At 42.0% G+C, this 24,185-nt stretch overlaps 1 protein-coding gene across 1 annotated transcript in view; it reads left to right on the top strand.

Moving 5' to 3' along the window:
- pigg (phosphatidylinositol glycan anchor biosynthesis class G (EMM blood group)) overlaps positions 1 to 24,185 on the top strand; it is a 61,737-nt gene that overhangs the window by 16,540 nt on the left and 21,012 nt on the right. The window contains exons 6-10 of the mRNA XM_085788488.1: positions 1,793 to 2,005; positions 6,499 to 6,716; positions 8,650 to 8,934; positions 17,595 to 18,001; positions 20,470 to 20,661. Coding sequence (XP_085644614.1) covers positions 1,793 to 2,005; positions 6,499 to 6,716; positions 8,650 to 8,934; positions 17,595 to 18,001; positions 20,470 to 20,661 — 1,315 coding nt within the window. The remainder of the gene's footprint in view (positions 1 to 1,792; positions 2,006 to 6,498; positions 6,717 to 8,649; positions 8,935 to 17,594; positions 18,002 to 20,469; positions 20,662 to 24,185) is intronic.

Genomic DNA, 24,185 nt, shown 5'->3' with positions numbered 1-24,185 from the left:
TGTCATTGTAATCAGCTGCAGTTTTCTCATGTGTGAATCAGCAGCGAGTGAGTTATGACACAGCTGTTCTGCTCTGCATCCCTCACACGGTCGTACCCACACACGCACACACACACAAAGAGAGTTGTGTGACAGTACGGACATGTGGTCAGTCATCTGCGGATTACTTCCTCTTCTTTAGCGCACAAATCACTACATTATGAAATAATAATGATAATGTGTGATTGTACATGCAGTTACTAGAGGATTAGAGTTTGATGAAACTGTTTTGATTTCTCCGTGCGTATGAGCGTGAGCATAATATTCCCCTTCACAGAGGGATCTATCAACTGTTACTCATTAGTGTAATTGCTGCAACTAAAACCGTAACTTAAACATTTTTAGGCATTCATTGCCAAGTAACAGATTTAAACAAGAACGATAACTTGGTAGTTTTATGGTATTATCCTGAATAGCTGTGGGCTTAATACAGCAAAGTCCTTGTTGCAAATCCGTGTCCTTTTAATTTAAAATGGATAATTCCCCAGCTTATTTCATTGTGTCCAATTACCAAATTAGCTCATAGCTGTGGGGTTCGTCCCAGCCTTTAGTCAGCAGCGCCGCGGCCCTCCCCCACACACACACAAAAGCTGCGTCATTCATCTCTGGATACATAACATCCAGCTGTGTAGTTTGTTATTCCAACCTGAAAACCCAAATAAAGACAATGTGGAGACAGGAAGTAGAGTGTCAGCATAAAAGTGTTTGACAAGAGAAAACTTTGAAGAGTGAAAGGCTCAAGTCACATAATGATCATTTCATTTCATTTCTTTGTTTAGATTTATATTTTCCATTTATATATTTACTTATTTGTTGATTTCACATATTGTGGCAAGCCTCCCCATGGTCATACCCGCAGGCAAGAGTAATTATGATGGTTGTTTGTGTTCAGATTGAGGATTTCTGTGTTTGAATTCAAAATAAATATTTCCCAGATTCCAATCAACAAAGTCGTCGCCACTAAGCACTCTGCCTCCCTCCATAAATAAATAAAATAAGAGTCTACTGTGGAGAAAGGTTGACGATGTTCTTCCACTTGTCATTTTCTGTGACCGTGGCTTGACTGTCCTGAGGGGAAAAGACAGCTGCGCCGCTGAGATGCTGTAGCTGCTGCAGAGTGATACGTCCCACTAAAATATATTCTACATATTCACCGACTTCCAAACAGCAGGAAGGGCGTCGGATATTTCACGGTTAGTGTTGTGTCAGGTTTATGACTTGGGGAGAAGTGACTCCCTCCTCTGATTTAACTTGCTGAGTGTTGAGAGATTCTTTGAGACACGCTCTTATTGAGTGAACCCAGAAATCTCCCACAGCAGACACAGTATGAAAATGTAGCTGTTTCCTTGTGTACATCGTGGAAATAGTTTGTTTTTTTGTCTGGGAATTGTTTTAAGGCTTAAAGTAATAAAATGTGACTTTTGTTCTTATAAATAAATAGCCATGCTGCTACCAGCATCTACTGATTGATGTCAGACTGTTGCGATTCAACGTTTGGTTAGTCTTTGAAAGAGTTTAAATGTGTCTGACAGTGCAGGTTTCTGAAAGGAGAAACCCTCAGGCAGACAGAAAGAGGTGCATTTTTAAGTTTCAAGTCAAGTTTGAATGAACATTTAGTTGCTATTGAGTGATTCCTGTTGTTTTTCTGAATCCTCATAACTTATGAATCATTGTAAAACCATCATGTATTGCAGAACCAGACGTTCTTACATTTCTCTGTGTGTGTGTGTGTGTTGTTGCCCTGTCACATCAGCGGGAATGGAAAAGCCTGGAGTGGTTGAGCAGGTTGATCTGACCCCGACCCTGGCCCTGGGACTCGGCCTGCCCATATCTCAGAACAGCGTGGGCCGTGTCATCCCCGGTGTCCTGGAAGAAACCTCTCTCCGAGACCAGCTGCGCTACCTGCATCTCAACGGCCACCAGCTCAGCTGCCTGCTCAAAGACAGCATACCCAACTATGAGAAAGGTGAGTTACACATGCTCTTTGTCCGTCCTCTGGAGAAAGCCAGGACCTTGTCTGACAGGATGTTTCATCTCTGTGGTCTATTGTTTCCAGAGTGGTTATACAGTAGTATCGGTCCATGTGGCTGTTGGACATGTTTCAAAATGAAAATACAACAAGTTGTTGTTGGTTAAACCACCAAACATATAGACGTTTGTTTTGCTGTTACTACATTTCAGGCTTTTCCAACTAGTGTAATCTATCATTGACACTTATTAGACTGGTTTATATATGACTTGGAGTTCTCATTTAGAAATGATCAACATAAGCTGCCATCTGTGTAAGGCTGCATTAATCAAAGGTTTTTCTACTAACGCTGTCTGTAATTAGACTTGACAAACCCTCAGAGACTCATTGCTCAACACTTGCTCTCAGTTTTGTGGAGCGTTTTAGCATCTTTGAGCTCGTTGTTTTAGTTTTCTATCATGGAGTATTTTCATTCTGCTCTCAGTGCTCCTTTTATCTGATTGTATTTTCTGTTTTCCAGCTCCGTCAGACAATAGTCAGACACAGTATCTTTTAGGATCATTTAGCAGAGACATGTTCCCAATGGAAGTTGTTGAAGACGAAAACAGAAATGAATGATTAAGCAATGGTTTGTCACATTTTCTTATTTAGGGATTTATGTTGCATTAACTTTGTCAAGAAAGAAAGAAAAAAATTGACAGTAGCGCTTTCCATCAGACTGGCCCGCTGGCATTACATCTGCATTATGCATTAGGGGAGGTTCCCGTGGTGGCCGAGCACTTTCAAGAAACTGGTACAACATGTGCTGCTGCTGGACCATGAGCAGCAGACAGTACTACTGGAGATTTGCCATCGAACCACCACTGGTTCAGTCACTTCTCAATCTCAAGCCATGACAAACACACGAGGCACTGACATGACAGATGCTAACTAAGACTCAGAGGATCAGCGAGCGTCTTGCTGAGGTTATTGTCTTATTGTTTTGTGTTTCACTAACAGCTTTGTGCATGTCTTGTCACTGATAAAACACAGATGGCACAGATTTAAGTTGACTCAGAAATTGTTTGCTCTAAGTAGAAGTTCATCTCCTCATTATTCACACCATGTTGTCGACCGCATCAAAGCAGCTTCTCAGAGCGTTTAACCAGAAAGCAGTCAGATTAAAAAACGAGGGTAGAATCATCTCACAAGTTCAAAAGATTTATCGCACCAAAACTCCTCTCAACACCACAGCCCTGTACAAAAACAGGGGAATTTAGATTTCAGTACGGCTCAGATGGAAATAAATCAATTTAAACCACATGATTATATTCTGGCTAATGGTTTCTAATAGTAGCTAACAGATTGAAAATATTTGTGCTAATCCTCCAGATGTTTTAGCTGCAGTGTGTTTTCTTCTGATTGGTGCAGATGAATCACATTCACACTGACAAGGAGTCAGAAATAAAAAGCTGCCATGGATCCTGACCTGTTCTGAACACACCCGCTCCCGTCATGTCAGGATGTAAGTGACAGCAAATCTGTACATGGATTTCCTTTTAGTCCATGCATGAATTACCTCACAGCTGTGACGACTCCACACGGACCCGCAGACAGTCTGTACTTGAGCATTAATGCTGCCCACTGTTTTGTGCAAATTCATGCACATATCCTCCCAGAGTTTTGCTCCCTGCTTATATCTGGGGGTCACACCGTTTGTCAGAGTTATCCATCTTGCAGCCTCTCCCCCTAATGCCACACCTTGTTTTTCTCCTTCTCCGTCTGTCTCTCTGTCGCCGTCCTTCACTTTCACAAACATTTGATACACCGATGGCAGCTATTAGCATCGCTAATGTCTGATTGGCCAGAAGTCATTTATCTCAACGTTTTAAATGAGACAGAGCGGCGGAAGCAGGAAGTAAACTCTCTGGGAAGTGGCTTGTTTGGCAAATGATTGGACATCATGCAACGTTTAATTTAAACAACATAATCTACACAAGACATTTTTCTCTCCCAAAAAATACTCTCTTTTTTTTACTGTATCAGTTAAACCATGATCATTGAATAGTTTTGCTGTTGAAATTATGACTAAAGAATTAATTGGTGGTGCCAAGGTCCCTGACCTGTGACCGTCCTACCTAATGAAAAATCTCTGAGCGGTGATAAAGGCAGCTCGAACAGATCTGATGACTAGAAAATGAAAAGAAAAACTAATGTAAGAATCCTTGGCAAGCTTCGAAGGACTGTGCTACTCGTTTTTCAAGAACCGAGATCCTCTTTCATGATTCACTGGAAAGCGAGATGAATGGATGAATGGCCTTGTGGATGAAGGAGCTCTGCGACAACACAACAGTGTCGACTCATTTCTAGTCATATCTGTCCAGGGAGAAATGTCTCAGTAACTATTACACTTTGTACATGCGCTCATAGTTTCCAGATGAGGACATGATTCTGTGTCGTCGTTGGGCTCACACACGTTTGTTTGTTGTCCCAGTATTCAACACAACGTACCCTGATGGCAGTATCAATATTTTCCTGTTTTGGTGTGTGTGTTTCTAAAAGAAAACACAGACGCAGACCTGTTTGAGGTAAGCAGCAAATAATAATGCTTTTTCGAAACTTGATTTGAAACAAACTACTTCCTTTGACATTAAAAAGAAAAGAAAAAAACTTACCGCTCTGGCAGCACATTTTCCTCTCTATTTTGGTCCCTGGTTTCCATAGTGATGGGTTGAAATGGAAATTATTTCAGCAGACCTACATTTGGATGTGTTGATTTTTTTGAATCCGTCCACTTGGGTAATCACGAGGCTGTTTTGCAGTAGAATTGAAGAGTTGTCACTGAAGGGAGATTTGCCGTGGCTGATATTTTAAGCAGCGTGTCTGTTGGACACCTGTTGGGGTCGGGTTGGGTGTGAAAGGCGGTGCTTAAAAGAAAATCAGCCTTCTGTCTGAAAAGAATCGATGCTGATTTCACTATTCAAATACAGTATGTTTCATCAAGGAGTCAAAACACACTTCAAAAAAAAAAAAAATTTAACAAAGATGTATTATGCACAGCCATTCTCAGCTTCGGTTTGACACCTAATTAGATATTTTATTCTTCATTGTTTTGCAACCTCTGCTAGCTTTTTAAAATCACTTATCTTTGCCCCAAAGTAAAAATACAGTAACCTGCAAAGCTTCAGTTCAACTCTGGTAAAACAAGGTTGAAGCAGCCTTGCTCCGCCTCCGTATCCCTCTGCATCATGCTCTTCCTTGTCTTCCTTGTTTCAATCTTCATATTGTGTTTTTTTGTGTGTGTGTGTGCCTCTAACCTCAGGCATCTCGGAGGGCCATTAACCAATCCCTTTACTTTCAGACGGATGAAACACGGCCAGGACCATCGATATTGTATGATTCATGCCTGTGGCTTAAGGTTCTAATATTTCCAGCAGCCCCTCTGTCTGGCAAAGCCGCACTCACTATTTATCACCCCTATGCCTATGCTGCTGAGATAGGTGTTATACTGCAAAATATTGTTTTTGGGAGTGTGTGTGTCTGTGTGTTACACTGAGGGATACCACAAATCAAACCTCCACATTGCTTTGTCCTTGAACAGGCTCCTAAAGCACTGAAGTAAGATGAAAACCGGCATCATTTCATCCGCTTTGAGTAAACACATGAATGAGTCATAGCTCGTCGCAGTTAGGGTCCTGGCAAATTATATATTGCTTTCTTCAGGACTAAGCAGTTTTTACTACGAGCATATTCTCCTTTGAAATTAGGGAACATCGTCAACACAGGAAAGAGGGAAAGCAAACTGTGGTACTGTATATAGAAGATTCGTAAAACGTCCAGCTTCAGAGTAATTGATAAAGACGTATAAAGGAATTTCTGAACTCTCATTCATGAGGAAATATATTGCTGGAAACCACCTGGATTCCCTTAATGATGAAGTACAGCAGGAGAGGCAGCTCACTGAAGAGGCTTTTTCTGTAGCAAGGCAAAGCGCTGCAGACTGCCTCAACTTTCCTTCACTTCTTTCATGGTTTTGTCACAATATGGTGACAGATTGTTGATATACAGTATGTATAGGGAATAATGCCAGTAAATGACAACAGTGTGCTCTTATAATACTGGAAATATTGCTTTTAATTTAGAAGCTTCTGCAAACAGAAGCTGGAGTTATGTGATTAGAAAGCTGAGATTGTTTGGTTTCATAAATAAATTTAATTGCCCTGATGCATCCAGTGGTATTTGGTGATAAATAAACGTGAAATAAAATTAATGTGACGCTGCACCAGGGAACTCATACAGGTTATTAATGCGATGCTGCAAATCTCCTCCTTATTTTGACAAGTATATATGAATGCAATAGCTGCAGCAATAAGGTTATATAACATTAACGCCAAGTCGTTGAGTAATTGACAACAAACATTAATGTCAAGTAACCCCTGATTAATGTCCACGCTACAGCCAGGCCATTTAAACTCCCCCATCTCCCCTCATCTGACTTGTGTCCCATCCAGAGGCCGGCTTCGAGCAGTTCCGTGTGGCAGAAAAGTCTCATGGGAGCTGGATGAAGCTCTACATGGAGGGAAACACCTCCGAGGTGCTGTCCAACATGGGGAAGAAAGTCTTGAAGCAGTACCTGGAGGCCCTGGCCGCCATGAGCTCAGCCCTCGGCAAACAGCTGGGCAAGTACGACATGTACTCCATGATCGCTGGCATGGTCTTTGTCTTTCAGGTGAGCAGTTTGATGACATGTCGACTTGATGTGTCACAGGGTTAGAGAAAGATTTTAAAAATGTGTGAGAAGGAAATGTTATGTTATGTTTTTACGGTCTGCACCACATGAATTATCTTTACTGTGTGACCTTTTTCAGTGGCATTTTTCTTAAAGGGGTGGGAATTTAAAAAAAAAAAAGGGCATACTTCTTCCCACTCCTGTTTCAAACTTGTGAATGATTTGATGATGCTTGTATTATAATTTTTTTGTTTTGTTTTATATATATGTGTATGTATGTATATATACATTTTTTTCTTTTATTTAGACATGTTCGAAATACATTCATTCATTCATTCATTCAAGGAGCTGTACGTAAGACTTTGGGCAAAACTGTTGGTGGCATTTCATCATCCAGGGCTACCATAGCCACACGCTAACCTCTACCTGCTCCAGCTCTGTGGCTCTGGTCCTGGATGCTGAAATGCCAATGACTTAGTGAGTGGGAGAGGGCGGTGGGTGGCGCAACAGACCAGAACACAAAATGAAAACATAAACATGATTTGTGTGCTGCTACTGTAATAATATTTTTAAATGCGATTATTCTGGCTGTATACTATTGTTGTTGTTTAGATCGGTATTTGAAATTAACATCTGGTGACATTTTGGGTGATTTTACTGTATGATTACTTCTTTTTTTTAAAGTATACTTTTTGGCTTTTATGCCTTTATTTGATAGCCATAGTAGAGATAGACAGGAAAAGGGGAGGCAGAGAAAGGGGGAATGACATGCAGGAAAGGTCTGCCCGACACGGGATTCGAACCAGGGACGCCTGCGTTGAGGACTGTAGCCTCTACATGGGGCGGCCGCCTTAAAGTGAAATTCCGGCGTAAGTGTAAACCATGGTCAAACACACCGTAACACCGAGTTAGACCCCCCCTCGAGAGATCAATTTGCCCGACCGCTACATTCACGAGATCCACCAACTTCAGCAAATACCGCAATATCGCCACACACGGCGCTGTCCGGATCCACTGTCTGACCGCAACCAAAACGCCACCATTTGCCCAAAATAATGCTCAGAACTGCACCAAATGTCATCAATAGTACACACAGAGTCCCAGCACGTAGTACGAGTTGTCAAACATCTGCTAGCTTTGCCTGTTTTCTTTAGCAAGGAGATGCAACTCAACTCACCTACTTCTCCTCCGGGAGCCGCTCGTTGGTGAGGAAGCACTGACGAGTCGATCACCGAGTGCACCGGAGTTCCGCAGCTCTTAAAAATGCTCATTTGCGCCTATATCGTGGCCAGCACTCGATAATAATAGTTATAAAGTGATATGCAAGATAAAAAAAAAAAAAAACTCTGATTGTATTTCCATGAGGTAATTGTTGATTGAGCTGCGGAACTCCGGTGCACTCGGTGATCGACTCGTCAGGGCTTCCTCACCAACGAGCGGCTCCCGGAGGAGAAGTAGGTGAGTTGAGTTGCATCTCCTTGCTAAAGAAAACAGGCAAAGCTAGCAGATGTTTGACAACTCGTACTACGTGCTGGGACTCTGTGTGTACTATTGATGACATTTGGTGCAGTTCTGAGCATTATTTTGGGCAAATGGTGGCGTTTTGGTTGCGGTCAGACAGTGGATCCGGACAGCGCCGTGTGTGGCGATATTGCGGTATTTGCTGAAGTTGGTGGATCTCGTGAATGTAGCGGTCGGGCAAATTGATCTCTCGAGGGGGGGTCTAACTCGGTGTTACGGTGTGTTTGACCATGGTTTACACTTACGCCGGAATTTCACTTTAACCACTGCGCCACGCACTGCCCCTACTGTATGATTAATTGCCAAACATTTCTTACATACAGCTCCTTTAACCACAGGAAGGACAATTGAAATATCCACTGTTCACATATTGTTCAAGTCATGCTTCTCTCCCTCTCTCCTGGCCTTTAAGCTCCTGCTGCTCTTACTGCTGGCGATGCCCGAAGCGCTCAGTGGCTCTGCAGCCGTGGAGCTGCCAGTCCTCTCGGCCCTGCTCTCCCTGCCTTTCTACCTCCTGTGCCTGCTGCTCGCCTCAGTTCACGTCTTGGTCTGCACATCTGCCGAGAGCTCCTGTTACTTCTGCAGCCTCTCCTGGGGCCTCGTGTTTGCCGCCGTTGCCTTCTCCTCCATGATGTTTTGCATCCTGGTCTCCGTGGCAGTGCGCCGACTCTCCCCAGGGCCGAAGATTCACGGGAAGGTGAGCCTAAATATACCGCCCAAACAAACACAGGTAGAGATTGTAACAGATGTGTGCCCTCAGAGATGTGTCATTGTGTTGCCCATGCACAGGAAGCTGCGTGTGAAGCCTGAACGTGTTCATCACTTCAGCTGCTCTGAGCTTTATAACACACTAGAATAATAAATGGTGAAGGGAAGAGATCTAATGTTCATGAATCCACCTATCTCTGGATGGAAACCTAACCCGCTGCTCTTAGGATGTTTTTTTTCTCTTATGTAATGATTTTTTACTTCCTAGCAGACAGTAAAGAAACATTATCCATGAGCTCAAAGGAATTTATTTTAGAGAAAATCTACTAAATCTACTGAGGCTCAGGGGGGAAGATGCACTCTTGTCTGTTGTACAGCCACTTTGTGATGTGGCAAAGTTAGGAAAGTCTTTACCAATGCAACTTTAAATCACTTGAATGTGTCTCTACTGTGAAACAAAGCACTGGGTAAAAGTTTTAGTAGATTTTCTTGGATGTGGGACAATTGAAGAATCACCTAAAACAAGTGATTCTTTTAGTCAACTTGATACTTTGGGCTTAATGTAAATCAATGAGGCAGTGTGTGGCTACACTACACACACCTCGTTTCCACTGCTCCTCGGTTACCCTACCACCGCAACACACTGGAAAATTACAGAGCAGTTTTAATGTCGACATTTTAGCACAGTAATGCACCATTGAATGTAATGGCCAATAAAAAATATTATCATGTTAAGTTAAAGTTAGTGTAAGATTCTTTTATCAGTCAATGCAGTGACTGTGTGAGTCAGGGAAAGGGAAGTAGGGCAGTGTTTGTCACAACTGCAGCGACTTAACTGTGAAATCCAACGATAAGACAAACTGTGAGCGACTCCAGTCTGTTCTGCTGCAGGTTCACTCTGCGTCCACACAGTTCACAGGCTGCCATTGTTTTGTTTTTTTAAATTTCTAATCCATTAAAAACAGCTCACACCTCTGAAACACGCTGCTGCTTTGATGAGCATAATCCATCACTTTAAATAGCATATGTTTTAAATTATTTTTAACACAACTTAATAACACCACAATCATTGCATTTATATCAGATGTTCCCGTCTGCCAGAATTTAATCTGTGCAGATGATTGTGTGTCTCTGGCAGGATGGCGTCTCCCCCACTGCAGCACAGAAAGTTTTGCTTTACCTTTTTAATGCCGGAGGAAGGTCACAACTGTGTGGTGCAGTGGAAAAGTAAAAAATAGGCCAACGAAACTCCACTATTACTGTCAATATGATAGCATTTGAGGAAAAAACTGAAACAGACGTTACACAGGAAGCTTTATGGACAGTCTGGCTTAGCCAGCAGTCATATTCATGATAAGTGTCAGTATTTAAGTATTGTTAGTTGTAAAACATACAGTACAATCAGCTGATTGATGTGAGTTTTTGAGAAAAGAGGCCACGTCATCTGTGCTGAAACCGCCGCCACGCTGCTCAAATAACCAGCTGATTAAACATGTCAGTAAACCAGCACACCGCTATTAAACCCACAAACCTGACTGACAGAGCTTTACTGAATTGGACCTCAACAAATATGAGAAAATCCCAGAAAATGTAGATTACTCTTCTAAATGTGGCCAGTCAGTCAGATACAGCAGCAGGACTACAGTAGTCCTTCAGAAGTTTGAAGCTTAATTGAGTCTGTAGTGTTTGTTCAGACCATCTTTTCAAATATAAATCCCTCCCTTTTTTTTTTTTTGCTGCTCCTCTTTGCACATTGTAATTTATCTGCAAAGGTTACATCTCATTTCCCTCCTGGGAACTTTGAGAAAGTGCTGACACGTCCACAAAGTCCAAAGAAGTCCACTCGGACCATTAGGCTGGATGAAGAAGTAAACTTCCAGATCTATACACTGGAGCATGTGGAGGAAACACACGGGGCTGCGGCGGCTCTGTGACTCAGCCTTCCTCGAGAGCTGTGTGCAGTATTTGTCTTTGAGTTCAAATGTCACACAAATGTCACTGTCAGTGTTCAAACACTTCAAAGAGCAGTTAATGATTGGACTTGTAGAGAGAAGCACGTCTCCTCGTTCAGCAAGAAAGTCTTGAGAGAGGGACAGAAAGCTGCTGCTCCGCTCATTAAGGTGAAGAATGAAAAACACGCATGTATAATGACATAGACTAAAACAATGAAAGCAAATTTATTATTTTCTGTTCATTTTGGCTGCAACTGACGATTGAGTTCATCCTTATTTAGGTTGTTTCCATTTTTATGAACTGACTAATTGTTTAATAAATTTCAGAAAATTGGGGGGAAAAAAAGAAATTTCTGGAAATTAAACCCCACAAATTATTCAATGTGCAAATCCTCTGATTTTAGAAGCTGGAATCAGTGTTGCATGAAAAGTATCTCATGGTTAATTTATTAATTCATTCATCTGTTAAAATAGTGGTGTTTCAGCATGGCTGTGCCTATCCGTGTGTTAATATTATGTCAATTACGTCAAGAAAGCAACACACAGATAGGATTGTTTCTTAAATGCTTATGACTGGAGAAAAATAATCTGCAGGAAAAATCACTTAGCTGGATCCTGATTGGCTGCTGGCCCACAGTATAAATGATACAGGCTATAAAAGCTTGTAACTTATATATTTATGGATAATACGCTCCAGCTGTAACCTGTCCTCAGTCATAAAACCTGTTACTTAAATTCGTCTTGTTCTGAGTTCAGATGCAGACTCAGTTTTTACTGGAGCTTTAACTGGTCCTTGAGGCACCATATAAACTACAGCAGCGTTTCGCCTCACTTACATTGACCTGAGTTTGATGCTGGAATCAGCTCTAAAATTGTATTGATTACTTTGAGAGGAATACATTGATTTGTCTCATCTGATACTGTAGGGAGTGTAGAGTGCAGTGCAGTGCCTGGTATCATCATGTCATGTTTTATATCTGCTTCCAGGAGCAGTGATTAAGCATTTACAATCATGGCCATAATCTTTTTCTCTGTAATAACCTGTGTGAGGAAATACAATTAGTGGACTGTGTAACCTTAAAGTCATGGCTGACAAACTCATTTTGATACCGCGATTAAACAATGAAGCTGTTTTATTGTTAAAACTATATCAGTGCTGCTGGTGATGAATTTGCAGGACAGATTTTTGTTACATCTGCTTTTGCCAATTGTGGCATCTTTCTGGACAGTTTTCAGCCACCATTCAATTTACTAAAGTGCCTTGAAAAAAGAGCTGGAGCGACCGTTAAGGAGAGAGGAGCAGCGAAACACTGTGCAGCAGAGTCCTGACGTGAGAGAAGGAAGGTGTAAGAAATGAGCAGGAGTCAGGTACAGTGCTGTTAGATATATAATAATCACTTGGATCAGTTTGGATCTAAATGCAAAGCTGCGCCTGGTTTGGCTTGACAAATTACTGCATTATGGGTGGTATCCAAAATTTGTATTAGAAGTACTGTAGCCTGATTAGTTTCACTGCTAGACGAAGTGAAGGCGAGAAACTGAAGATTAAACACACTCACCAACTCACCAGTGTGATTAGAATTCCAGTTGACTGAATTTTAATAACGTGAAGGTGAGAAGAAGCAGTAAAGTGGTAGTTTCTGTGGAGGAGGTTACAAGTGGGGGGATATTTGTGAGGGTTTTTTTTTAGAAGAGAAACTGGAGAAAACAAAAAATGCAGAGAGTAAAAACTCAAAAAGCTCATTGTGTCTGTCTTGACTGTCGTGAGGAGCTTACTTAACTCTGTGGACAATACATGAGTTTGATATGCTTTCTGCCTTCGCCTGAGTGAAAATAACTGTGTATCAAATGAGAAAGCTGGAGAGTCCTATTATAGCGGGCTGAGTCAGAACGACTGTTTCACAGCTGCATGATGGAGAGTCAGCTTCAGTGTCTGCCAGTCGAATAATCATAAATCACAGATCATACCCAAGATTGGTCGTAGAATTTCCAAAGGCATCACGACTGATTTGTCACTTTCATACTGCTTTGGCCTAAAATGATAGAAATGTAGTGTTTACTGGCATCGACGCGGAGAGGGCACCAAAGTGATTTTAGATCAACAAAAAGTCATGATTGTGTTTTTCACCGTGACGCAGACAGAGACATCGTGAACACATGCAGCTCCAACTCTGGTTTTGATTGATTGATGTTTTTCTGTACGTGCGTAATCCCAAAGGCTGTTTTAACCTTTTTAAGCTTTTCAAATCAACAGAAGGGTACAAACAAGCCGTCTTTTACTGTGCCAGGAGTAAATCAGCCCCTCGATAATTAAAGGTCCCATATTTTACACACATTTTACAAGTCACAGAAGTCCTGACGGCTCGTTTTATGGCTCAGTCTCAGAATACAAATGGTGGCTATTTCTCTGTGGGCTCGTGACTTTGATACTTTCACAGTGTTAATACAGAACCTGGTTTGTAATCAAAGGCGACATGGACATATTGCTTTTCTTAGGAATAGTTTGTTTTGGAAAAATATAATTTAGTGGCAGAGTTAGATGACCACTTGTGTTTGTCTGTTAAATACATGGCCAGCAGCTGATTACCTTAGTTTATGGGACAAAGACAGAAACAGGGGAAACGGCTAATCCACCTCATCCAAGCTCACTAATTAACACTTTATATCTTGTTTGGTCAGTCCATGCAAAAAAAGAAAAAAACCTGAAAGTGCAAAGATGACAACTGACTATTTTGTGGTTGGTTATATTCAGCAGACATGGTTCACAATATTAGACTTTTCGGTTTGTATGGACAAAGTATATAATTTTGTTGTAGTTTTCCAGACGCTGTCCTAGATAGAAAACTGTTACAACAGTTTCTCAAGGTGAATGAGTGGATTAACTCTTTTGACATCCTGTTTAGACAGGAGTCCAAGACTCAGTGACAGTGTTGTCAGCATAAGTATGGTGATTAATCAAGTTGTTTTGAAAAATCTGCTTTAGCAGGCATAAATCAAACTAAAGGGGACAAGTGAAGATAAAATAATTCCCGTTTTAACAAGTTGGACGTGAACCAGTTCAGAGCAGCAGCAGAGAGCCAAGCCTGGCTTTCAAACCTGGCTACCATTAAGAAATGATCAACTGTGTCAAAAGCAGTAAAAATATATATAATATAATAATAATAACAATAGTAGAATATAATATTTCACCTGAACAGTGTTGTGTGTGTGTGTGTGTGTGTGTGTGTGTGTGTGTGTGTGTGTGTGTGTGTGTGTGTGTGTGTGTGTGTGTGTGTGTGTGTGTGTGTGTGTGTGTGTGTGTGTGTGTGTGTGTGTGTGTGTGTGTGTGTGTGTGTGTGTGTGTGTGTGTGTGTGTGGTAACTGTGTGCAGATGATACTTTGTGTTCACATCACATTTCTTTTTGCATCTTTTATCTTTCCTCTATTCAGTGGGCTATTCAATGGGCTAAACAGTGTAAATAGTCTTAATGAATAAAAGCCATATGTCCCTGAACATTAACTCGGTTACATTTTGTAATCTTAAACATAATAGGATTTCAAGGTGGATATGGGCTGCATTTAAATTGTGATAAAATAAATGTGAACGCGGCTGCAGCTCTGTGTGTGTTTGACCCTGGTCATTTTCAAAAGACAGAAATAAAATCGATGCCATGTGTTGTAGATGGTGCATGTTACATGTGTCTCACACACTCCCAGTCCCACACAGCCAGCGTGTTGTTTAGTCTTGGTGACCTGATGTGTGCTGGTGCAGTAAAGTGACGTGACAGGACACACAGAGCGTCTGTCAACAGTAGACACTAGAGGGTTAACCACAGGTGATCAGTTTTAATGAAAACCAGCCAATAATGATCAGCAGCTGATCAATAAGTGTATCCCTACTCTCCGGTCATTTACTCTGGATATTCTCTTATATTTGATTATTGACAGTCTGTGGTTTATTTGTGGGACATACATTTTTTTGAGTTTCCATGCCAATAGGGTGTTATTGATTCTATACAAATGAAAATGTTTCTGTAATTAATTCAGAAGTGATTTGCGTCGTGCATTTCATCCTCGGCGAGACGACCCAATGAGTTTGCAAATGACTTATTCAGGGAGGAAAACAGTAGAATTTCTTCTTGAGAGATTTCACAATTTGACAACCACTGGAGGAGAGAAGGACTCGAGCAGGAAGCAATGGAGCTTGAAAAACATGTAACAGCTCCCTTTGGGCTACGACATGTTTGACATGTTTTATCTCCCAATCAAAGCAGGAATAGCCCTACAGGACTTCAGTCCTCTCGTCAGTAACACCATGATGGCTCAGAGTTTTTACTCACAGTGAATCGACAACCAAACGAAGGGCCTGATTCATTACCTGTCAAAAGCTTCAGCTACATCTACAGTAGATGATTCAGTGCCTTTGTGTTTATTAGATAAAATCATAGAACAACAACAACAGCTGGAGATTCTGAAAACAAGGGATCATGCAAACTTCTTGTTGAACTTGTATCATACCTTTACCTTTTGTCCAGTTCACCCAAACACCAGCATCAAATATTAAATGCCGCACCGTGTTGTATAGAACAACAATAGCCTGTAGATTTGTAAAGGAGAAAGAAGTATGCAACACTGCAGCTATTCAGACACACGTCGAAGCCTGTAGCTTGTACTCTGTGCAGGCCACAGGCTCCGATGTGCGTCTGGATATTTGTTTGGCTAAAATATTGCTGCTGAACTAAGAGGCCGGCTGAACTTGACTTGAACTTGATTTGCATGGCAATGTGCTGTCAGCTTTGAATAAGTGGCAAACAAGACAGTGATTGGACAAACACCAATCTTAAGAATGTGACTTCACACAATTTATGAACGACAGCTCACGGCCACTGTCTGCAGTGCCGCGTCATGGCGTCTTTCCCTCAGCAGCATGAGCCACAGGAGCTTTTCACTCATGTCTCTGGTGTGGACAGATATTCATCACTCAACACAAGCCAAGAACGAGCTGTGTGAGATCACAGAGCAGGTGTAAGTGGTTGCAGATTGCATTGTTTTATTATGAGGTACGTAGGTCATTTAATGAGAGTCGCAAGATGAGTTTATCTCGGCATTGAAGTAGATTGCTATGAATCACCCAGGCAGCAGTTTGATCCAACAAATTACACCACTGAGTTGAACCACACACAACACATTTTGGACAATAAAATTGTAATTGCTGGTGGAGAAACAGCACAGAGGTGGGCGAGTTGGAAATGGGATGAGAGTCTAGTTTGGCCTGTGTGTTGTGCTAGTTGCATCTCATACAACATTTGTAAATAGCATCAAGTTAAATAGATTTGGCGATACAGGAAACCTGCTGCTAAGATTTGGACTTGCTCAGGGCTGTTATGTTTGAATGCCATCTTAAAGCAGAATTAAGTGATATATTTGTGTTAATATAAGTCTTAAATAGTTATATCTTCCGACAGCAATCACTTACATAGAGTGTTTGGACTGAAACACGGGTCTGTCAGTCACTCTGCTCTGCTCTGAGCCGAGGAGAAAACATTTATCGTATCCTACAGTTTTTATCCAATGAGGAGAGAGAACGGCATGCAGGGCTATGTGTGCAGCCAAGGGACGCCGTGAATGTGGCGACGTAGGGACGAGGACTGTTATGGTGCGTTCAAGGAAACTCGTATTTTTCCGACCGTGAAATCGTACCAGTTCGATCTGGTACGAGTTCACCGGTCGGAAGTTACGAGTGGCCGTTATAGTGACTTTCACCGGTAAAACAGGTCGGAAAAACACGAGTGGGTTGCCTGAAACGCTACAAAGTCGTAAATTGTGACTTGAAGCTGTAATTTACGATTTCAAAAGCCTGCCTGGAACGCAGCATTAGCGAAAACGACCGGACCACTTACTTCTGCTTTAATGTGTCATGTTACAAAGCCCGAGAACAACTGGTCTTCTACTGTTCATGAGATACCCAGCTCAGAAACAGATTGCCTGCCTGCCACTGTACCCACATGTAACTCATTTTGGACATATTAACATTTTGGCAAATTCACCTTTTGCCATAATTCCTACACTCCTACGAGTAGGTTCATTACCTTTGATTATCGGTACATGTTGTTTTGAGATCCACTGGGCAGAGACGTGAGCTGCTCAGGTAACATAATAGAGGTGAAGGGTACCGGACCCCTGTCCCTTAAAACTCATCAAATACACAATCCAACAACTCATAAACACTCTTGTGGACAGTTGTGACCTGCACATTCACCATGCTATGAAATAATCATGTATAATTATGTAACATTATGACACATGAAGCAAATACTCTGAACGACTTTACTTTTGAAATCACTCCGCCCATCAGCCAAGTCTGGAAAGTAGTTCCGGCTGCATTTGCCTCGAAAACAACTCATAGTGTTACACGATTATCTCATAGCGTGGTGAATGTGCAGGTCACAACTTGTCCACCAGAGTGTTTTGGAGTTGTTGGATTGTGTATTTGATGAGTTTTGTACCGTTCACCTCCATTGTGTTCACTGAGCAGCTAGCGTCTCTGCCCCGCCGATCTCAAAACAACATGCACGGATAATTAAAGGTAATGAACCTACCCCTGTGACTATAGGGATTATGGCAATAGGCGAATTTGCTAAAATGTTTAACTATCCCTTTAATATGTCTTGCTCTTACTGTAAGTGCATGTTTTAATGCATTTTCCTCTCCTTTGTAGTCTCCAGTGGGGAGTGGCAGTAAGTGGTCGCTGTCGGAGCTGGACGTGCTGCTGCTGGCCGGCACCACCGGACACACTCTGAGCTTGGCCTCCAGCAGCTTCGTAGAGGAAGAGCACCAAACGTGGTACTTTCTGCTCAACACCCTCTGCCTCGCCGTCTTCCAGGACGTCTGCCGCAAGTACTTCAGGGAGCAGAGGGGCTCAGGAGGAGAAGAGGAAGAAGAGTACATCCTTCCCTCCAAAGACTGCCGTCCCTCCACTCCCCCTAAGGCAGAGATTTACTCAGAGAAGTGGCTAGCATTAGCCACGCCGCCCTTTACTCTGGCCTGCTGCCGACTGCTGCGCTCCCTCAACCAGACCGGTGTGCAGTGGGCTCATCTTCCTGATGTTGGACACTGGCTGAACAGGTTGGTGTTTACTTGTTACCATGCTGACACTAGCAAAATTACAGATATTCTAAAATGCAAAAGCTGAGACATGGAATAAAATTATTGATAACAGTGGAATACTGAAAAACATTTGATTTGAAATATTAATCACTGTCACAATCCTCAAGAAAAGATTATTGATGAATTGGGTTACTTTCGATCGTGTTAGATCTTATTTAGATTTCTCCACTGATATTTTTATTGTGACACTCATATATACTGTATACATAGTCATTTATTTCAACCTAACCAAGTTTCCCTTGTCAGTATTCATATATTCATTCAGTCTGTTTATTTCTACCAACTCCTGGGGGAAATATCTGGCTCTTTTTCAGTTTAACGCTTCACATACAAAGTGGGTTTATATTGAAGGTTTTTTGCCTTTGATTTTTCTCAACGCTCTTGAGAGTTGAGAGTTTTGGGGGATAAAACCAAAACAATAAGCTGAAAGATGCTAAAAGCTCCATGGTCCAGTCAGGTCGAGTGCTAATTCTCATCTGTATTGTTGTTAATTCACAAATATGGAGCATATTAAACTCAACAACAGGGCTAGCAATCCTGGCTAGGCAGCTGTGTTGGCTTGTGAACCTGAGTTGTTTTATTCGGCATCAAAGCACAGAGTGGGTGTTAGCAGCAGCAGCTACCTGGTTGAGTCAGAATTACCTTGGCAGAGCCGTGACTCCTAAGATGTTCTCCAGGGGAAAGATGCGCCGCTGTTTGAATAACAAAAAGAACAATGTGTTTCTCTCTTTAGTATCTCTGAAGTCTGCGGAGTTCCTTATTAAACAACACAAAAGAGCAGGATATATAAAATGGATCTGAAAGTGGTATTTGATTCAAAGGCTGTTTAACATATGCATGGATCCCTTTGAGTCGACTGACTCCTTGTGTTTTTCTCTTCTTGCTCAAGACAAACATTTCAGTTCCATCTCCAACGCTGCTGCGGCTCCACAAACAGCCTCAGTATGTTGTTTGTTCTGTCAAACAATATAAACAGTACTGTTGTTGGCTGTAATGAACATGGGGCTTCTAGCAGAGCTGAGGACTATTAGTCTTGTGCTATAGTGTGTGTAGTATATTTTTCATTTTTATGTGGACATGCGGGAACATGTAGGTGACAGGACATTACAAAAACTCATTTTCCACAAAGCTGCAGATGAAGGAGAGAGGAGGGAGGGAAAAAAGTGGTGCAAAGTTGAAGTTTTAGTGCAACATTGAATTGAACAGTCACTTTTTTAAGCAGTGATATTCAGCCGTCACTTGGGCATAAACTCATCTTATAAAGGCAGAGATATGTATTTGTCTGAAGACAGGAGCCCCGGTGGACGTGAACGCAGTCCAATGACAAGATGTTCAGTCTCCACCTACACAAAGGTGTAAGAGATCAATGCAATAAGTTCATTCCTGCTCTCGATGGAGTGTTGAAAGCCATTGTGGGAAATATAGGATCTCACCTCCTGAAGTAGCCATTGACAAGGCTGAATGAGTGACATACACATTATATATTATTCACAATTATTACACAGACATGTTAAATTTGATAACAAAATGGTCCTCACAGGCGGCAAATACAAGGTGTAGGGTGGTCATACCAAACAAGCGTGTTCCTCTGACAGGGAAATATTCTAAGTGCTGTTTGCCGGCTGAGGAGCTGACAGGAGCCGCCACTTAGCATTCTTTTAAATGACTGAGAAGAGAAAGGCAAAACGGCCTCCTGTGATGGCTCAAACTGTAGAAAAACTGTGATTTCTCTGTAAAACTGTGACCAGTCCTGAGCCATTAATATTCTGTCAGGAGCGCGGGGCAGAGGGATTATGGTTTGTTCTTTAACATGCATCACGTCGTGGAATAGAGATGTGGATTTTGACCTTTTCCCTGTCCAGCGCTGCCCTTTCTCTCCTACCTGCACTGCCTGTTGCTTGTATAATGAGATCTAGGTAGCGTTACGCCACGTCTTGTCTCAGAGTACCCGACTTCCAGTTCCTGTCTGATCCCGCTAACGGCTAAATACACAGCTTCTATTCAACTTTGATACGTCCTCTGAGGTCTTATTTCCTGTCTGTGCTCAGTGTGGTGTAATTTCACACTGTATTGCTTTAAAATCCAGTGAACAATTGAAGGTCCGTGACTCTTTAAAGTTTAAACTACTGCTGCTGGATATGACTGACAGTATTTTATCTCATCAAAATGTTCTCAGAAAAGACTCCACTTCAAGGTTCAAGCTGTCTTTTTTCTTTTGAATTATTGAAATGAAATCACGTAATACACTCCTTCTCCTTCCTCCACCTTCTATATTTTAGACTGAAATAAGCAAATATATTGAAAACTGTTTACACAGATGTGTTAAATGTGAATGGATTTCACTTTTTTTTTCCAGAAAGAGCCCTTTCATATCATAGTGCCGTGTGTCTTCCATCTCTAATGTGTGTCTGTTGGCTTCTCCTTAGCTCCGAACACAAGACGGTTCTTTCGCTGCTGGCTGCTTTCTGTTTGGTCCTCATCTACCTCCTGGTTCAAAGACGCTGCTCATGGGTCTCCAAGGTAGCGCTCGCCCTCGGACTCCTGGGTGTCTACAGCTACCGGGCAGCTGTTGATAATGTCTTGTTTCCCTGGCAACACTCCGGTCCTACTATGTCCAAGTAAGTCTTTTATGAACCCCTGCACCACCATCTCTTTCTTCATAACACTTGGTAGATTGCCGTCTCCTGTTAGTGAGCTGATTTAAAGTACCGGGGTTTGTGCTGTGATGCAGCCGAGTGTGCAGCCTCCGGTGCTGCACGTGTCATCTGGGACGAACGCTCAGACCCACGTCACGGTAACTGTGGTGACTAACAGCTGTACTTTTTCTTTTACAATAAGTCTAAACCTAAAAACCACCTAAACCATTTATTTTATTAGTGTTGATATAATCGACTGCAGTGGTATTGACAGGTCTTTTCTCCTCTAACACAAGTCCCTGACACGGCCGACAACCCCTCGCACTTCCCCTGTCGTCTGTACCTGATGAAAACAAGTCACACTTTCACAACACAGAGGAGCAGGCTGGGTAATTAGAATAGAGATTGAACAGGGAAAATGAAGAGGTAATATATCACCATGCAGAATATTGGCATAATACTCCAGTAAATTTGTCTTGAAAATTAGTTGTTTCTTGTTTTGTTTTTATTGAGGCTTTGTTTGCTAATGCAGAGCAGAGAAAAGAGCAGCACATGGACGCAGACAGCACACTCTCCTCTGGGAGTCTCTACATTCGCAAAATACAGCACAGACTGGACAGTGAGTTTTTGAAATGAGAAATCTCAGCACCTGGGAGAGTGCTGACCAGCATCTAGAGCTTTCATCAGGTCCCAGCTATAAATGGTAAATGGACTGCACATAGCGCTTTTCTAGTCTTATTGACCACTCAGAGCACTCTACAAGAGAAGCCACAGTCACAGTCACATTCATACAGTTAATTTCCCCCGCTCATAAAGACCTTTTTCTACCATAGACACACATTCACACAAAATTATATTTGTCCTTTACTTTGCTCACTGATCAAATAGCTGCAAAAAACTAATGAAAGTTCCATCAGCCAGAGCTGTTGTGTTTATTGAGCTTCGATATGCCACATAAACATGATATTGCAGTTCTTAAAATGGTCCTCAGTTCCTCTTGGTGCCATTAATGGAAAAATCAGGTTGGGTTTATTAAAACCTGTAAATGCAGTGAAACCCTCAAGGTAAATTCCCTTGGGTGAGAATCTCCCCTCTAAGACCCTTCAGCCCCATTCAGGCATACCAAGTTCATAATCACATTCATTATACAAACGATAAAACCTTTCATCTGATGCATAACCCCCCAGTGTCCACTGCCTTTAGGATACTTCTCTGTCCTTGAACTCCACCTGAATAATAACTAGTCATGTTCAATGATTGCCTTAAAATATAGATTAGTAGGCTTGAAGACCGATGCCTATTTTCACTGGACGTACTGTATCACCTTCAGTCCAGTCTAATAGCCGCTGTTAACATTGTCTAAACAAAGAGGAAATCGACGATATTGCAGCTCCTAAATGTGTTAATTTTTTTACTCTGCAGACTGTAGCTTGGCACAGACTTATCTGCTACTAACCTCCGTCAGAAAATAATGAGTGTGCAGGACTGCACACAGTTCTCCTGTCTAGTTCTCCTGACCTCCCTTCATCTAGCACCAGTACCTTGCACCCTCTAACCTTTCCTGTTCTCCTTGGCAGCCTCTCCTACTCGCTCACCTAATTAAAAGCTCAACCTCTCACCTTCACCTATACAAAGACACCTGAACTAGAGCCATGCAGGGACCCCGGCTCCTTTTGACAAACCGTGTGATTGACAGGTTGACCCGGCCCTTCAGTTTTTCTCGTCACACCTCAACGAGTTGATCATTAAGCTGCTCCACCTCAAGAATCTGCTTTAGATTTAGTCCACTCTGGTAGGAGCTTCTTAGGCCAAAAACAACTCTGGTCTTGTGCAACTGCACTAAAATAGTGCTTTGATTTTAGTTTAATGCAGCTTGCAGTTGCAGAGTTGTAGGAATCAAGCACTGTAGTAAATTTCCCATGGGTCTGATTTTTTTTCTTCTTTTTTTTATGGTTTGGTATTTTTAAAGAACCATAAAGTTGAATTTATGATTATTTTAGATACAATATCAAAGCAGTTTCTCTTTCTCTGAAGTGAAAGAGCCCAAAATGTTGCACAGTGTCTCACTTTTTAGCTGCTGTGCTTCTCCCTTCACACTATAATGTGAATATAAAAAGGAATGACTTTGTATAATGACCCTTTTTAAAGTCTGCTCTTCCTGGGTTACTCTTTCTCTGTTTTTATCACAGTAAAGCCTCTTGACAACTCCCTGGTCCCCTCCTCGGCTTCCCTTTGTACCAACTGCCTAATTGTGCCGTTGCATCTTTCAAAATGGCTAATGGGGTTGAGAACAGCCGACGCTGCTCACTTTAAACGGTTCAAAGAGTAACTTGGATTGATGTCACAGTGGATACGGTTTACCTCTCTCTGTCTGTTTCCCCGTCTCTCCTCCTGCACACACCGGCATCAGAAAACCAACCTAAAAATAGAGCGGCAGCCAACCGACAGGGTAAACATGTGCCTTGCATTATTTTTTATTAAGCAGGATTTTGAAATAACCTTCAATACTACCTGAACACTAACAGCATAAAACATCCATAAGGCAAGGTAACCACCAATTTAACATAAAAGATGAAGCAAATTACATTTTCTGAACAAGTGCTCCGATAGGAAGGAGCTCGACATCAAAGCAGCCGGCTGAGGGCCAAACCTGTCTGAGCCTGTGTGCATCACAGCCATTCCCCCTCTGACTTTATGGCACGTTTCCTACCAAACCTAAAGACACAAAGAAAGCGTTTACAATGTTTATGTTTGCGTTTGTGTCTGTTTGCTTCACACACCTGCACAAAACATGACCTATTTTACCATGTAGTGCTTTATCTAGAGAGGGGCTGTTGCACAGGTTCCCAATTTAAAAATATTCATGCATACCGAGCCCGCTTAAAAATGGAAATGTATTCAAACTCGTCTCAAAACACCTGTGAACCCCTGCCACACACACAAACTCATAGTCAGAAAGAAACACACACACACACACACACAGACAGAATTCAGTTTTCAGTTTTATTACCCAAGAGGTAAAGCATTTTATGATCCTGTTTTAAAGGAGTTCTGTGTTGGTTCAATGTATCACTGCTAACATTTAACAAATTATTATCCTCCACTGACTTCAAGGTATTGTTCACAAAACTGCTTCTGTCGGTGCTTCATCTTTCTACATCATGCTGCCTCTTCTTTTTGAAAGTAGTGCTTTTGAATCAAACATAAAGCCGAAGGAAAAGAGACGCGACGAGCGCTGCCAGCGACGCAGGTATTGATCTAGTGCTTTGCTGCGTAATTAGATGTTTTGTCTGTAACCATTGTTTTAAAGTCTGCCGCCTGCTCCCCGTGGAATTTCAATCGCGGCGACTTCGACCCGCTCAGCTGTGTCCCACAGAAAAAGCCGGGGCTCAGACGGCGTGGGCGGGGCCTCCTCGTCCTCAGGCGTCCGTCCGTCTGCTTCAAAGCTTCCCCACTGGCAGCCGATGACTTGTTTTGGTTGATTTACTGTAAGTGTTAGCCCGACG

This window comes from Trachurus japonicus, chromosome 10 (genome assembly GCF_045865225.1).
Source record: "Trachurus japonicus isolate A0001 chromosome 10, Traja_1.0".
Lineage (NCBI taxonomy): Eukaryota > Metazoa > Chordata > Actinopteri > Carangiformes > Carangidae > Trachurus > Trachurus japonicus.
Note: the sequence above shows the minus strand (reverse complement) of the source record. Positions and strands in the feature narration are given on the sequence as shown.